This window comes from Pan paniscus, chromosome 1 (assembly GCF_029289425.2).
Source record: "Pan paniscus chromosome 1, NHGRI_mPanPan1-v2.0_pri, whole genome shotgun sequence".
NCBI lineage: Eukaryota > Metazoa > Chordata > Mammalia > Primates > Hominidae > Pan > Pan paniscus.
In genome coordinates this window covers 181,201,377-181,217,200 of record NC_073249.2, presented here as the reverse complement: position 1 = coordinate 181,217,200, position 15,824 = coordinate 181,201,377, and the positions used below count along the sequence as shown (strand labels likewise).

Genomic DNA, 15,824 nt, shown 5'->3' with positions numbered 1-15,824 from the left:
ATCTTGGTTATTTAACCCTTTTCCCATTTGCCCTGAGAATACTTGCTGGTGGTGCTTGGGGCTGCTGCATTTACCCAGTGAAAACTGCCATGAAATAGCTCTCCTTTATTATTATTTTCACATCACTCTAATATATAGATTTTGGATAAAAAGACATCATTCTATTTATAGCACTTTGTTTTTAGTAATGGTTATTTCCATTTACAAAATAGGGTAATTCTCAATTGCTGTAAATGTCAAATCCTAGAAAACGTAGCATTCCTATGTATGATGTTAACATCATTCTCAAATGGTTGTTGGCCAAAGATTCATTTGATGAATCCAATTTTTATGAAATAGGCGATTCTGATATTAGTTGTGTTTAGAAATAACTCCGGCCAGGCAGGTGGCTCATGTCTGTAATCCCAGCACTTTGGGAGACTGAAGTGGGCTGATCACTTGAGGTCAGGAGTTCAAGACCAGCCTGGCCAACATGGTGAAACCCTCTCTCTACTAAAAATACAAAAATTAGTTGAGCGTGGTGGCGGGCGCCTATAATCCCAGCTACTCGGGAGGCTGAGGCAAGAGAATCACTTGAACCTGGGAGGTGGAGGTTGCGTTGAGCCAAGATTGTGCCGCTGCACTCCAGCCTGGGTGAGAGTGAGACTGTCCCCCCCAAAAAAAAAAAAAAAAAAAACTCCGAGAACAGTTTTATATTTTTATTTTCATGCTGAAAGTCAGATTTGCTTCAGCTTCAAAGAACATGTTTATGTAAAATTAAATGAGTGCTGGCAATGAGCTGTACTTTTTTTTTTTCTCTTAAACGGGAAAAGGGTTAAAATAAGTCTTATGAAATACTGCTTGGCTGGGTGTGGTAGCTTACACCACTAATCCCAACACTTTGGGAGGCCAAGCAAGACCTCCATCTCTGAGAGGATCACATGACCCCAGGAGTTCGAGACCAGCCTGGGCAACATAGCAAGACGCCATCTGTACAAAAAAAATTTTTTTTTTAATTAACTGTTCGTTGTGGCACTTGCGTGTGGTCCCAGATACTGGGGAGGCTGAGGTAGGAGGATTGCGGAAGCCCAGGAAGTTGAGGTGGTGGTGAGCTATGATCCTGCCACTGCACTCTAGTCTGGGTGACAGAGTGAGACCCTGTCTCCAAAAAAAAAAAAGAAAAAAAATAGGGCTAGGTGCGGTGGCTCACGCCTGTAATCCCAGCACTTTGGGAGGCTGAGGTGGGTGAATCACCTGAGGTCAGGAGTTCAAGATCAGCCTGGCCAACATGGTGAAACCCCGTCTCTACTAAAAAAGATACAAAAATTAGCCGGTCGTGGTGGCTAGCGCCTGTAATTCCAGCTACTTCGGAGGCTGAGGCAGAAGAATCACTTGAACCCGGGAGGTGGAAGTTGCAGTCAGCCAAGATCACGCTACTGCACACCATCCTGGGTGGCGAGCGAAACTCTCAAAAAAAAAAACAAAACAAAACAAAATATCTTGTGAGTTAATCTGGTATTTGGGTGGTATGAATACTGAATACTGTTTAGGGTTGATCCTAAACACAATACTTTCAAGGGGGTTATTCATAGGATGTACCATAGTATTTAAGTTTCTGGACTGACTAAATGTAGCTAGGCTACCCGAAACACAGTGCTTGATATGTAATCATCAGTATTAAACTCCATTGCCCAGGTTGGAGTACAGTGGAGCGATCGTGGCTCACTGCAGCCTTGACCTTCCCTGGGCTCAGGTGATCCTCCTGCCTTAGACTCCTGGGTAGCTAGGATCACAGATGTGTGCCACTATGCCTGGCTAATTTTTGTATTTTGTTTTTAGAGATGAGGTTTCATCACGTTGCCCAGGCTGGGGCTCAAGCCATCTTCTCACCTCAGCCACCTGAAGTGCTGGGATTACAGGTGTGAGCCACTATGCTTGGCATAAGCATTTGATTTTTAGAGGACCAGAATATTCTGATTCTGAGAGAAACATGAAGGATGGTTGGAAAACACATTATTAGTCTCACCTTAAATTTATAACCTCTGACCTGAAGTGGGTTTTTAGTTTTGATTGGCAGTTATACCGCATTTCTCCGGTCAAGTTGTTTTCCCATTCTGCGGAACTGCTTAATCTTTCCTTCTTTTTTTTCCCCCTTTGAGTCAGGGTATTGCTCAGCCACTCAGGCTGGAGTACAGTGGGTCCTGATCCTGGCTTGGTGCAGCCTCAAACTCCTGGGCCAAGAGATACTCCTGCCTCAGCCTGCCAGACTAAGTTGTGTGTGTGTGTGTGTGTTTTAGAGACAGGGTCTTATTATGTTGCTCAGGCAGGTCTTGAACTCCTGGCCTCCCTATGATGCTCCCTCCTCAGCCTCCTGAGTTGTTGGAATTACAGGCATGAGCCACTGCACCCAGCTGATCAACTTTTTCTTTATATATTCTTAAACATTCAACACCATACCCGTCATCTTGCTTTTACCTGATGATTTTCCTTTGTTTTATATTTGGTTCTGGATTTTTGTTTGTTCACTGAATAAACAATATGAAGAGAAATTTCTTAACACTGTGCCATAAATCTGTGCCCATATATTCTCTCCTTTTGAATGCCTGTTCATGCTCTTATTCAGCAGTCCTCAAAGTTTTTTTCTTGTATACCTTTGGGGTCTCCAGTACTCTTTCAGGGATAATGTAAGATCAAAACTTTTTGTAATAACAAGACTGCCTTTTTGACCACTGGCAGTGATCGTGCAAAAGTAATGGTGGATAAACCTGCTGTTACCTTAACATAAATCAAGGCAGTGGCAACAAAGAGTACTAGCAATTCTTGTGTTCTTCACTATCACCTTCACTTAGAAAATGTCCATGATGAAGCATTACAAACTGAAGTTTATTAATTCTCAGTCCTTGACTACATGGTTTTAAGGTAACCTGGCAAAATAGGAATTATGGATGGAGCGCTTCAGCATATCAAAAGTGGGTACAATGGTTTTCTTTATGAAAAGCCCTTGTGTGATTAAGAGTTGATTGAGCTACTGTTTTCATGTAACTTTACTGGCTTTTATTCGAAAGAATGTTTTATTCGAAAGTTTTATTTTTGAAAGAATGACCAACAGACAAACTTTTATTTAGACTTGATACTTAGCAGATGTTTTCTCCAAAATGAATACAGTGAGCCTGTCACTTTAAGGGAGATAACTGACAGTATTGGGTGCTAGTGATAGAATGTGAGCTTTCACATGAAAAATAAAAATTTTGGATAAGTTATATATCAACTGCTGTTGTGAGACTGACAGTATCCTAATACTTTGACTGTTCTGATGAAATTGATTTTTAAGTTGTGGTAAAACACACATAATATAAAATTTTCCATCTTTTTAAGTGTGTAAGTCAGTAGTGTTAAGTAAATTCACATTGTCGTATACCCAATCTTATCTTGCAAATCTGAAACTATTACCCAGTAAACAACTCCCTCTTTCTGTCTCCCCTAGCCCCTGGCAACCACCATTCTGCTTTCTGTCTCTGAATTTGGCTACTTTAGGTACCTCGTATAAATGGAATAAGAGAATATTTACCTTTTTGTGACTGGCTTATTTCACTTAGCATAGTGTTCTTAACGTTCATCCATGTTGTGGTGTGTCAGAATTTCCTTGCTTTTTATTGTGAGTACTGCTGGTGTGACGTTGGGTTTATGTAATCGTTCATAAGTAGAAGATCTAGAATACAAGATAGACTGGTTTTTAATGTACCAGTATGAGAAGTTCATCAGTGTTTTCAGATTATACAGTACAACTAACCTTTAAGAAATTACCACTTGTTGGTCAAGTGCTGTGGCTCACACCTGCATCCCAGTACTTTGGGAGGCTGAGGCGAGAGGATCAGGAGTTCGAGACCAGTTTGGCAAACATGGTAAAACCCTGTCTCTAGTAAAAATACAAAAATTAGCAGGGCATGGTGGCATGTCCCTGTAATCCCTGCTACTCAAAGTGGCTGAGGCAGTAGAATCGCTTGAACCTGGGAGGCAGAGGTTGCAGTGAGCTGAGATCGCACTACTGCACTCCAGCCTGGGCAATAGAGTGAGACGCTGTCTCAAAACAAAACAAAAAAAAAGAAAAGAAAAAAGAAATTACCACTTGTTGGCTGGGCATGGTGGCTCACGCCTGTAATCCCAGCACTTTGGGAGGCCAAGGCAGCGGATCACTTGAGGTCAGGAGTTTGAGACCATCCTGGCCAACATGGTGAAACCGTCTCTACTAAAAATACAAAAATTAGCTGGGTGTGGTGGTGCCCGCTTTTAATCCCAGCTACTGGGGAGGCTGAGGCACAAGAATGGCTTCAACCCAGGAGGTGGAGGTTGCAGTGAGCTGAGATCGTGCCACTGCACTCTAGCCTGGGCGACAGAGCAAGACTTTTTTTTTTTTTTTTTTTTTTTTTTTTTAAGACAAATGACCACTTGTTGGGTTTGGGTGTGGTAACAGAAGAATATGCAGTTATCTGAAAGGACTATTTAAATATTCTGTTTCCAACTACATATCTGTATCAAGTCAGATATTCCTGTACTTTAATGAAAAGAAAACATGGTAGAGTAGTGAATATGAAAATCCTGTTCTCTTCTACTAACAGACATTTAGGAGATTTGTAAAAATGTAAAACAGTGCCACTATTCTTATCAAATTTTTGTTTTGAAGAGTTATTTTTCAAAGAAAGTCATGTTATTAACATGTAACATTTTAAACTATTTAAAATTATTTTAGTTTTAATTTCAGTATGGCAAATACTGACAGATATAACTTGGATACACAGAGGCTTTTGTGGGGGGCTTCAGTAACGTAACAGTGTAAAGGATCCTGACATCATAGTTTCTTTGCTCTTACATAACACCAACATCTCCGTTTGTTCACAAGATCCCACTCATCATTTACTTAATAATAGAACTCCTTTAGTTCTTTATGCAACAATACTCTTCTTGTTTCCTATGAGATTACTTATATCAGCCCACTAGGTATCATCAGATTTAACCATTTGTTGACCCCCTCATACTTCCCTTCGTCTGTTACCTCACATCAGTTTCTTTGACAGGAAAATGTGAAAGGTGTCCACTCTGTTTATCTGCTACTACTTCTGTTCTTAATTGAAGCTGCTTCAATCAAGTTTTTCTCTACCATTCTACTAAAATAGTCTTGTTTATGGTCTTTAATACCATCCATATTCCTTACTCTAGTAGTCATTTCTCAGCTCTCTGAGTTAATCTTGTCAGTAACATTTGACCCAATCCATTACTCCTGTTACTTTTTTTTTTTTTTTTTTTTTTTTTGAGATGGAGTCTTGCTCTGTCACCCAGGCTTGAGTGCAATGGCACGATCTTGGCTCACTGCAGCCTCCTTCTCCCAGGTTTAAGCAATTCTCCTGCCTCAGCCCCCCAAATAGCTGGGATTACAGGTGTGCACCACCATGCCCGGCTAATTTTGTATTTTTAGTCGAGACGGGGTTTCGCCATGTTGGCCAGTCACTGCGCCTGGACCCATTACTTTTCTTCATACTATTTTCTTGTCTCTTTTCCTTCACTGGCTATTCCCCTCAACCCCCATTCTTCCTCGTCGTCCCTACCTCTAAATGTTGGAAGGCTCCCAGGGCTCAGTCAGTCCTACAACGTCTTTATTAGTAGCCACTCCCTGTGTATTCTCCTCTGTTAAGTCCAGTGGCTTTAAGTAACTGACTCTCCCATTTGTATCTCCAGTCCCCATATCTCTCCCAAATTTCTCCCTTTTAATATCTTGGAGGTCTAATAGGGATCTCAGAATTAACATATCCAAAGCTAAATACTGTACAGTAATTGATTGCCTTGTTTCTCACTGGCTTTTCCTTCAGTTGACTTTTTAATCAGTCAGTGGCAATGTTCTAGAATTTTTCATCTAGATTGTGTAGATTTGAATCGCTGCCATTAATATTCAGTTTTCCATCTGTAAAGTGGGGGTAATAATTCAATAACTTTATGAGGTGTAGATCCTAGGATTTAAATGTAGATAAAATTTCTACATAGTCCATTATTAACACTTAATACCAGTTGCCCAGGCCAAAAAAACATTTGCTTCATCTCTTTCATTCAATAAATTATATATCTAGTCCATTAGCAAATTTTAAAATAAGTATATTCAGAATCTAACCCTCTCTAATACTCCTCAGGTTCCTGTCTAGATTTTTATGGTTTCTTTCCTTTTTTTTAAATAGAGAAAGAGTGTTTTTGTTTGTTTGTTTGTTTGGACATAGGGTCTTGCTCTGTTGCCCACGCTGGAGTGCAGCAGTGTGATCCTAGTTCACTGCAGCCTTGAATTCCTGGGCTCAAACAGTCTTCCTGCCTTAGCCTTGCGAGTAACGGGGACTACAGGTGCATACCGTGATGTCAGCTAATTTTTGTATTTTCCTATAGAGATGCTAGTCTCTAACTCCTGGGCTCAAGTGATCCTCCCACCTTGGCCTCCCAAAGTGCTGGGATTACAGGCATGAGCCACCGTGCTCAGCCTTAGACTTTTTCTTTTCTTCTCTTTTCTTTTCTTTTTTTGAGATGGAGTCTCGCTCTGTCACCCAGGCTGGAGTGCAATGGCACAATCTCGGCTCACTGCAACCTCTGCCTCCCTGGTTCAAGCAATTCTTCTGCCTCAGTCTCCCGAGTAGCTGGGACTACAGGCACACACCACCACGCCCGGCTAACTTTTGTATTTTCAGTAGAGAGGGGGGTTTCACCATCTTGGCCACGCTGGTTTCGAACTCCTGACCTTGTGATCTGCCCCCCTCAGCCTCCCAAAGTGCTGGGATTACAGGCATGAGCCACTGCCGCCCGGCCAGACTTTCTTTCCAACTGGTTTTCTCCCCAGTTCTGTTCTTGTTCTATCTTAAAGTCTATACTAATGTGATGCTGCTCTCTCCCTCTTCCTCACCTTTATTTCCCATAATTCTTCCCCAGCTTACTCTAGCCAGAAGAGTTTTCTGTTTCTCAAATATTTTAAGCAAGCTTCTTTTAGAGCTTTGAACTTACTATTGCCTCTGTCCTAGAGTGCTTTTCCTCTGTATTTTTTTTTTTTTTTTTTTTTTGGCTTGCCTTCTTAAGTTCTCTGCTTCAATTTAACATTGTCCATGTGGTCTTAGCTCATTCTTGTTATAATCACAGTGTCTGGAATTGTGCCCAGCAATATCAGGTACCCAAGTATTGTTGATTGAATTAAGAAGAGGGATTATCCTTCCAAATAATTTGGTTTTCATTAATGGAACTTAAAATGTCACTGACTCTTGCTCTTTTGACCCAGGTTTTTCTTAAAGCTATAAGAAACATTAAATGAAAGTCTAAGTGACATACAGGAAACTGCACATAACTTTAAAGTAACAATTATGAGTTTCTACATATGTATACACCTGTAAACCATTATCACAATCAAGATAATGAGCATTTTCATCACCTCAAAGTTTCCTCATGTGCCTTTGTACTTCATTCCCTCCCCAGCAACCATTAATCTGCTTTCTGTCACTGAAGATGGGTTGCATTTTGTAGAATATTATCTAAATAGAATCATACAGTAAGTACTGTTTCTTTTTGTATAGTTTCTTTGATTCAGCATAATTATTTTGAGATTCATCCATGTTACCACCTGTATTAATAGTTCATTCTTTTTGTTAGTGAATGACATTTTATGATGTAGATATATCACAATTTGTTTATCCATTTGGGTTTCCAGTTTTTGGCTTACAAATAAAGCTGCTGTGAATATTTGTGTACAAGTCTTTGTATGGGCATTCATTTCCATTTTTTGGGTTCATACCTAGGAGTAGAATGGCTAGATCATATGGTAGGTATATGTCTAACTTTAAGAAACGTCCAAACTGTTTTCTAAAGTGATTCTACCATTACATTCTTACCAGCAGTGTTTGACAGTTCTAGTTGCCCTACATCCTCACCATCATTTGATATGTGGTCAGTCTTTTAAAATTTTAGCTATTATAGTGAATATAGCAGTATCTTATTGTGGGTTTAGTTTGTATTTTTTTGAGTGAGCAATAATGTTGGCATCTTTTCATGTGCTTATTTGCCATCTGTGTATCTTTGATGACATGTTTGTTAAAATCTTTCGCCCCCTTTTTATTGGATTGTTTTTTATTACTACGTTCTAAGAGTTCTTTATATATTCAAGTCCTTTATCAGAAGTTTTGCATATATTTTCTCCCAGTTTGGCCTGCTTTTTTTGTTTTTATAACAGTGTCTTTCAAAACCAAGTTTTTCATTTTAGTGGTGTGTCTAGTTTATTGTTTTTTTTTCCTCTTGTTAATAGTTTGTGCTTTTTGTTTCATATTCAAGAAGTCTTTGCCAAAGCCAAAGTCACTAAGATTTTATCCTGTATTTTCTTGTAGAAACTTTATGGTTTAAATCTTATATTTAGGAAGCCTATGATCCATTGCAGATTAATTTTTGTATGAGATATGAGATAACAGTTGAGGTTCACTTTATTGCATGTGGATTTATAATTACTCCAGCACCATTTGTTAGATTATCCATTCCTCATTGCATTGCCTTGGTACCTTTTTCAAAATTTCAGTCAGTCATATATGCATGGATCTGTTTTTGTACTCTGTGTTCTATTTGATCCATTTGGTTTTCTTTATGCCAATACTACATTGTCTTAATCTTGAAATCACTGCCTCTTGCCCTGTTTACCTAAATGCTTCTTAATTTTAATATTTCTTTTAGCTAGTGCAATTTGTATGAATTTATGGTTCTTTTATGATACCTTTTTTATTTGTGGATTAATTAGGAAATATTTATAGTAATATACAATACAGGCTTTGTGATTAGATGAGCCGTTAAGAGAATTTTTTTTTTTTTTTTTTTTTTGAGGTGGAGTCTCGCTTTGTTGCCCAGGCTGGAGTGCAGTGGCGCATCTCAGCTCACTGCAAGCTCCGCCTCCTGGGTTCACGCCATTCTACTGCCTCAGCCTCCCGTAGCTGGGACTACAGGCACCCGCCACCACGCCCGGCTAATTTTTTGTATTTTTAGTAGAGACGGGGTTTCACCATGTTAGCCAGGATGGTCTCGATCTCCTGACCTCGTGGTCTGCCCGCCTCGGCCTCCCAAAGTGCTGGGATTACAGGCATGAGTCACCGCACCCGACTGAGAAAATACTCTAGTCAGGCTTCTGGGAATGTTGCCTTTAAGATTTCTTTTGATTTTGTGATGGTAAATAAGTGTGTTAGCCAGGCCTTGCCAGAGTAGTCCAAAAGTTTTAAAAAATTAAACTATTGCTCAAATGTAGCAGGTATTCAAAAAATACTGATTTAAACAGTACTTGACACTAGAAAAAATCTTTTTTTTGCAGTCTGGATGTGGATAGTGAAGCTAAGAAACTATTGGGTTTAGGACAGAAACATCTGGTGATGGGGGATATTCCAGCAGCTGTCAATGCATTCCAGGAAGCAGCTAGTCTTTTGTAAGTATTGTATATTTTGCTATGATGTAATATTATGTTCTAATAAACCTTGAGTTATCAAAAATTATTTTATGGGGAAAAAGCATGAAGAGCAAGAGTTTTAAAACATTTGATTATTTTTCATGTGGTTTGTACCAGTAACTATAAGTGTAAAACTTAAATATCACCAAGCAGTTTCACCCTTTCATTTTCCTGAGTATGTAATTTGTATTCCAGTCACTACTAATTTGGGTGACCACACCTTGTCCTGGTTTATCTAGGACCTCTCTCCCCATCTCTCCACCCCCGCTTTTTTTTGTTGAGACAGGGTCTCTGTCACCCAGGCTGGAGTGCAGTGGCACAATCTCATGCTCACTGCAGCCTCAACCTCCCAGGCTCCCCAGTAGCTGGGACCATAGGTGTGTGCCACCATGCCCAGCTAATTTTTGTATTTCTTTTGGTAGAGATGGGGTTTCCCCACATTGCCCAGGCTGGTCTCGAACTCTTGGGCTTAAGCGATTCGTCCACCTTGGCCTCCCAGAGTGCTTTGCAAAGGGATTACAGGCGTGAGCCACTGAGCCCCAGCCTGACTTTCCGAGTTTTAACACTAGAAGTTCTGTGTCTATGGAAACTCTTTAGGTCCAAGCAAGTCATGATTGATAGTGCTATTATTAGCACAGCATTTTTTCATACATTTTTAGCACATTTTTCATACATTCTTAGCACTGTTGTTGGATTTGCTTAGAAGTTGGTAGCTACCACCAGGTAGCCATATAGACCTATATCCTGGAGGAAAAGGTTAGCTTTAGTGCCTTAAAGATCATTTATTTTCCCCAAAGACTTTAATGTACCTCCATTATCTGAGAGAAAAAAAAGCAAGTTAAATCGTCAAGCAACAGGCTTTTGGTCTATGGCGAGGTTTGAGTTTCCTCAAATACAATATTAGCAATTGCAATTGAACTTGAAGGTCAATCATTGCATACATTACATACAGTTGATTACATTACATATAGTTAAGTTAAATCTTCCTTATAAAAGAAATGGTTATAACAAAGCGTTTGTGGGTTTCAGGTTTGACGCTTAATACCAATCCATTCTTTTCCTAAACCCCTACCGCCTCTGCCAACATCCAGAACAGAATCTTACTCCTGGATATCTGCAAAAATCTTTTGTCTGATTCCTGTCCTCTTTGTTCCTCTCTGCTTGACCTTAATGAATTGGGGCTCTGAGAGACTAAATTTTATCTGGTAGTATTTAGAGATTTTTTTTTTTTGAGATGGAGTTTCGCTCTTGTTGCCCTGGCTGGAGTGCGATGGCGCGATGTCAGCTCACTGCAACCTCCGCCTCCCTGGTTCAAGTGATTCTCCTGCCTCTGCCTCCCAAAGTAGCTGGGATTACAGGCATGCATCACCACGCCTGCCTAATTTTGTATTTTTAGTAGAGATGGGGTTTCTCCATGTTGGTCAGGCTGGTCTCGAACGCCCGACCTCAGGTGATTCACCCACCTCGGCCTCCCAAAGTTCTGGGATTACAGGCGTGAGCCACCGTGCCCAGCTGTATTTAGGTATTTTTATTTAAAAATGCATGGTTGTCTTACAACATAAAATGTTACCTAAGTTTTTAAGCACACATAAATACTTTCTCTTAGGTTATTTTTCCCAGATTACTGGAGAGGTCAGTATTCCCACTTTCCTGCCATTAAGGGTATTTAGGAGGAAAATTTGAGATGTCTTATTCTAATCTAGTAGACTACCCTTAAACATGACCTCCATCACAATTTACTGCTTAGATTCTCTAGTTACTCTCAATAGACTCTTAGGCCATTAGTTGGCCTGACTTTGCATGAATTCTGCCAGTATTTTACTCCATGAAAGCCAGTCTTCTTACTTTCTCCTTTTGTTCATTATACTTACGTAATTTTTGTCCTTCTTCCTTCTGTCTAGATATTAATAGCTAAGACTTAATACACAGTGCTATTTGTTGTCTAAACATTGTTTTCAGTGCTTTTACATACATTAACTCATTTAGTTCTTGCAATAGCTCTTTGAACAAACAGTTATTAACATTCCCATTTTACAGATGAGAAAACTAAGGCACTGTGAGAATAATTTGTCTAAGGTCTCACAGCTAGTTATGGGTTAAAGGTAGGATTTGAATCCAGTTAGAAGAACTCCAGATATTCTGCGCTTTACATCATGCCTTTCCGTGGGCCTTAGTCATCCTCTAGGTCCCAGCCAAAGGTCCTTTAACTATTCTGATCCATACTGACATCCATCTTTTAGCAGGAGGAATACCTATTAATACCTTAGGGCTGTTTGGCCCTACATTATGTATTACTAATTGTAGCACATTTATGTCACTTAGGATGTGTATATATATTATATATTGATAAAGAGCATACAAAATTTTCATGCATTGTTTAATGTCACTTTGACCTTGAAAGCAAGAGGGGTATTGGTTTTCTATGAGTATGTTACTGGAGAAATATCAATTTATAACTGAAGAACTAGAACTAAATGTTTTAGATTAGATGGTAATTCAGATTTTAGATGTTTATTCTCTTTGTAGAGGTAAGAAGTATGGAGAGACAGCTAATGAGTGTGGAGAAGCCTTCTTTTTCTATGGGAAATCACTTCTGGAGTTGGCAAGGTATGGATGTTGTATTTAAAAACTGAAGTTTCCTTGTTAAGATTGTTTACTAGCTTTGAGATTTCACAGGAGCTAAGCAAGATTGGTTTTACCTAGAGAGTTTTGAAGGAGCTTGAAGTAGTGATGGAAGTTGTGAATGGCACTTGATACAATTAGTAGTTATATTTAAGTTTTGACTTTTGGAGTCAGTAGAAGCAAAGATCTTTCCAATAGTGAATGATCCAAAGTTCAGTGTAGAGAGAGAATCTTTAAAAGCACTGTGAGCTAGCTCAAAACAAGGACTGAATAGAGGACAACTGGAAAGAATTAGCAGGTGAGACTGTCCAGTAAAAAAGACTTTTACTATTGAAAAGTTCTTGGCTATGTTCTATCAGAATTTATTAATCAGAATAAGTTCTGTTTAGGGTATACAAACTAGCAAATGATGTCATCTATTTAATCTCAGTTCTGGTAAGGTTTTTTTGTTTTTTGAGATGGAGTCTCAGTCTGTCACCCAGGCTGGAATGCAGTGGCGCGATCTCGACTCACTGCATCCTTCATCTTCCGCGTTCAAGTGATTCTTCTGCCCCAGCCTCCTGAGTAGCTGGGACTACAGGCGCGTGTCACCACACCCGGCTAATTTTTTATTTTTAGTAGAGACAGGGTTTCACCATGTTGGCCAGGCTGGTCTCGAACTCCTGACCTCAGGTGATCCACCCACCTCGGCCTCCCAAAGTGCTGGGATTACAGGCGTGAGTCACTGCGCCTGGCCCAGTTCTGATAAGTTTTTTTTTTTTTAAGACGGCGTTTCACTCCTGTCACCCAGGCTGGAGTGCAATGGTGCGATCTCCGCTCACTGCAACCTCTGCCTCCCAGGTTTGAGCGATTCTCCTGCCTTAGCTTCCTGAGTAGCTGGGATTACAAGTATGCGCCACCATGTCCAGCTAATTTTGTATTTTTAGTAGAGACGGGGTTTCTCCATGTTGGTCAGGCTGGTGTTGAACTCCTGACCTCAGGTGATCTGCCTGCCTCCGCCTCCCAAAGTGATGGGATTATAGGCGTGAGCCACCGTGCCTGGTCTCTGGTAAGTTTTTAATCTCGTAATCATACAGAACTTTCTCATGATTTGCCGTGAAAATCTTGCTAGAGTATTTTTGGCTATTTAGAGAAATGGGGTGGATACAAAGTTTGGGAAATAGTATGGTCCTATTACAAATGGAATGCATATAGGTCTTGTTCTTTTGACAAGAGACATGCTTTTCAGGCGGCTGGCTGGAGGAATATGCTTATTTCCTTCAGTGCTCTTGCAGTCTTAATTTATATTACTAAAGTTTTGATCATTGCTTCCTTGAATATACATAGTTTTGTATTGCCTGCGCTTGGCTTACACTTCTTGCTTTTATAATATAGGACTGTATTTTCTGTCTTAGAAAAAATTGCTAGGTTCTAGCCATCAAACCTTTGGTGCTTTCTTTTGTTCTCCTAGAATGGAGAATGGTGTGTTGGGAAACGCCTTGGAAGGTGTGCATGTGGAAGAGGAAGAAGGAGAAAAAACAGAAGATGAATCTCTGGTAGAAAATAATGATAACATAGATGGTATGTGGAGTTGCATGTGACATTCAAGAGATGCGACGTTGTATATTTCTTGTATACAGTGGTGGAAACGGGGTTCTACCTGTCCTGGATGGTCTCTCCTAAGATGCTTGGGGTGATGATGCCTGCATCTGGTGGAGATTGCAGTGGGGGTAGCTGTTTACTGAAGCTGACAGCAGATTTTTGAAAGAGAATAACTTATTTCCTCAAGTAAATCCAGTTATTTCGATTGGGGTTTTTTAAATCAAAAAGATAAAAGCAAGATTAAATTGGTGTTTTAAATACTATTACAACCTTAAGTATTTTTCTGATGCAAATTTTTTTAAACAGCCTGTGCAGTTCAGTTATTTTAATAGCAGTACTTTTAGAGCCCTTGTACATTTTTTATGTGTGCGAAAATTATATAATTTCTAAGCTGAATTTGGCTGCTATAGTTTTACATATCAGATGGGGGAGAATGAAAAGCTTGGCATCTCTTACCTAACTGGTAATCAGAATGCTCAAGTAAAACAATACCTAGTGTAACAAGCTTGGGTTTCTTTTGCAGTAAGTTGCTCTGCTAGCCGGGATGCTCCCTTTCCTTTTCTCTAGGGGGCAGATAATTTTTAGGCCATCTGCTGAAACTTGGTAGGCTTTTTGAGGGTTTAAAGGGAATGTATTTTTAGTTTCCATTTATGCCTTTATCATTAAACTCGAAGACATGTTTATGCTTCATGTTCTTTAACCATGTAGAGGAAGCAAGGGAAGAGTTGAGAGAACAGGTTTATGACGCCATGGGAGAAAAAGAAGAAGCCAAAAAAACAGAAGACAAGTCTTTGGCAAAGCCTGAAACTGATAAAGAACAGGACAGTGAAATGGAGAAGGGTGGAAGAGAAGATATGGATATAAGTAAATCTGCAGAGGAGCCACAGGAAAAAGTTGACTTGACTCTAGATTGGTTAACTGAAACCTCTGAAGAGGCAAAAGGAGGAGCAGCACCAGAAGGACCGAATGAAGCTGAGGTCACTTCTGGGAAGCCAGAACAGGAAGTACCAGATGCTGAGGAAGAAAAATCAGTTTCTGGAACTGATGTCCAAGAAGAGTGCAGAGAAAAAGGAGGTCAGGAGAAGCAGGGAGAGGTAATTGTGAGCATAGAGGAGAAGCCAAAAGAAGTTTCAGAAGAGCAGCCTGTGGTGACTCTAGAAAAGCAGGGCACTGCAGTGGAGGTAGAAGCAGAGTCTTTAGACCCGACAGTCAAGCCAGTGGATGTGGGTGGGGACGAGCCAGAGGAGAAGGTAGTTACCTCTGAAAACGAGGCAGGAAAGGCGGTTCTTGAACAACTGGTAGGTCAAGAAGTGCCACCTGCTGAAGAGTCACCAGAGGTGACAACAGAGGCTGCAGAGGCCTCAGCTGTAGAGGCTGGATCAGAAGTCTCTGAAAAGCCTGGGCAGGAGGCTCCAGTTCTCCCTAAGGATGGTGCAGTCAATGGACCGTCAGTTGTAGGAGATCAGACTCCTATTGAACCACAGACTTCTATAGAAAGACTGACAGAAACAAAAGATGGCTCAGGACTAGAGGAGAAGGTCAGGGCAAAGCTGGTTCCTAGTCAGGAGGAGACTAAGCTGTCTGTAGAAGAGTCTGAGGCAGCTGGAGATGGGGTTGATACCAAGGTAGCCCAGGGAGCTACTGAGAAATCACCTGAAGACAAAGTTCAGATAGCTGCTAATGAAGAGACACAAGAGAGAGAAGAACAGATGAAAGAGGGTGAAGGTAACCGGGATATGCAAGAGCTGCAGTGGGTGGAGTACATTCTGGATTTGACTCACTAATTATGGGTAAAAGTCAGCCTTCCATTCAGGATTTTCCGTCTGCCTTTGGATTAGGAAAGGGCTAAATGAAAAGGGGGGTAGTTTAACAAGGTCGTGATAGTCAAGTAAGCTCAATCAAAAGCAGCAAGTCTTCTTTAGCTGGCTTATAAACTAACACTTTTACTAACTGCAAAATAGGCCTTCTGTGTGATTTCTGAGACTTGGCTAGCTATCAGTAACTTGTTGCAGCATACTAGCCAATAAAGTGGGATGGAAAAGGTAGATGAGGGGTGGGGTAGGTAGGGAAATAGTGGGCTAGGCTGGCAGAGAATGCTGAATGGATGTTCACTTGCATGCCTCTGGATTTTAAAATTATTGTTCACATGACTCCTTTT

General features: G+C 40.4%; 1 protein-coding gene across 5 annotated transcripts in view; it reads left to right on the top strand.

Annotated features, from left to right (window-relative positions):
- Nucleotides 1–15,824, top strand: part of NASP (nuclear autoantigenic sperm protein) — a 36,831-nt gene that overhangs the window by 11,566 nt on the left and 9,441 nt on the right. For 2 of the 5 annotated variants that reach the window (XM_034963920.3, XM_034963909.3), the window contains exons 3-7: nt 7,468–7,540; nt 9,332–9,442; nt 11,990–12,070; nt 13,536–13,645; nt 14,375–15,391. In XM_034963920.3, coding sequence (XP_034819811.1) covers nt 7,468–7,540; nt 9,332–9,442; nt 11,990–12,070; nt 13,536–13,645; nt 14,375–15,391 — 1,392 coding nt within the window. The remainder of the gene's footprint in view (nt 1–7,467; nt 7,541–9,331; nt 9,443–11,989; nt 12,071–13,535; nt 13,646–14,374; nt 15,392–15,824) is intronic. The other 3 variants (XM_034963916.3, XM_008965236.5, XM_003812759.6) reach the window with 3 other exon arrangements.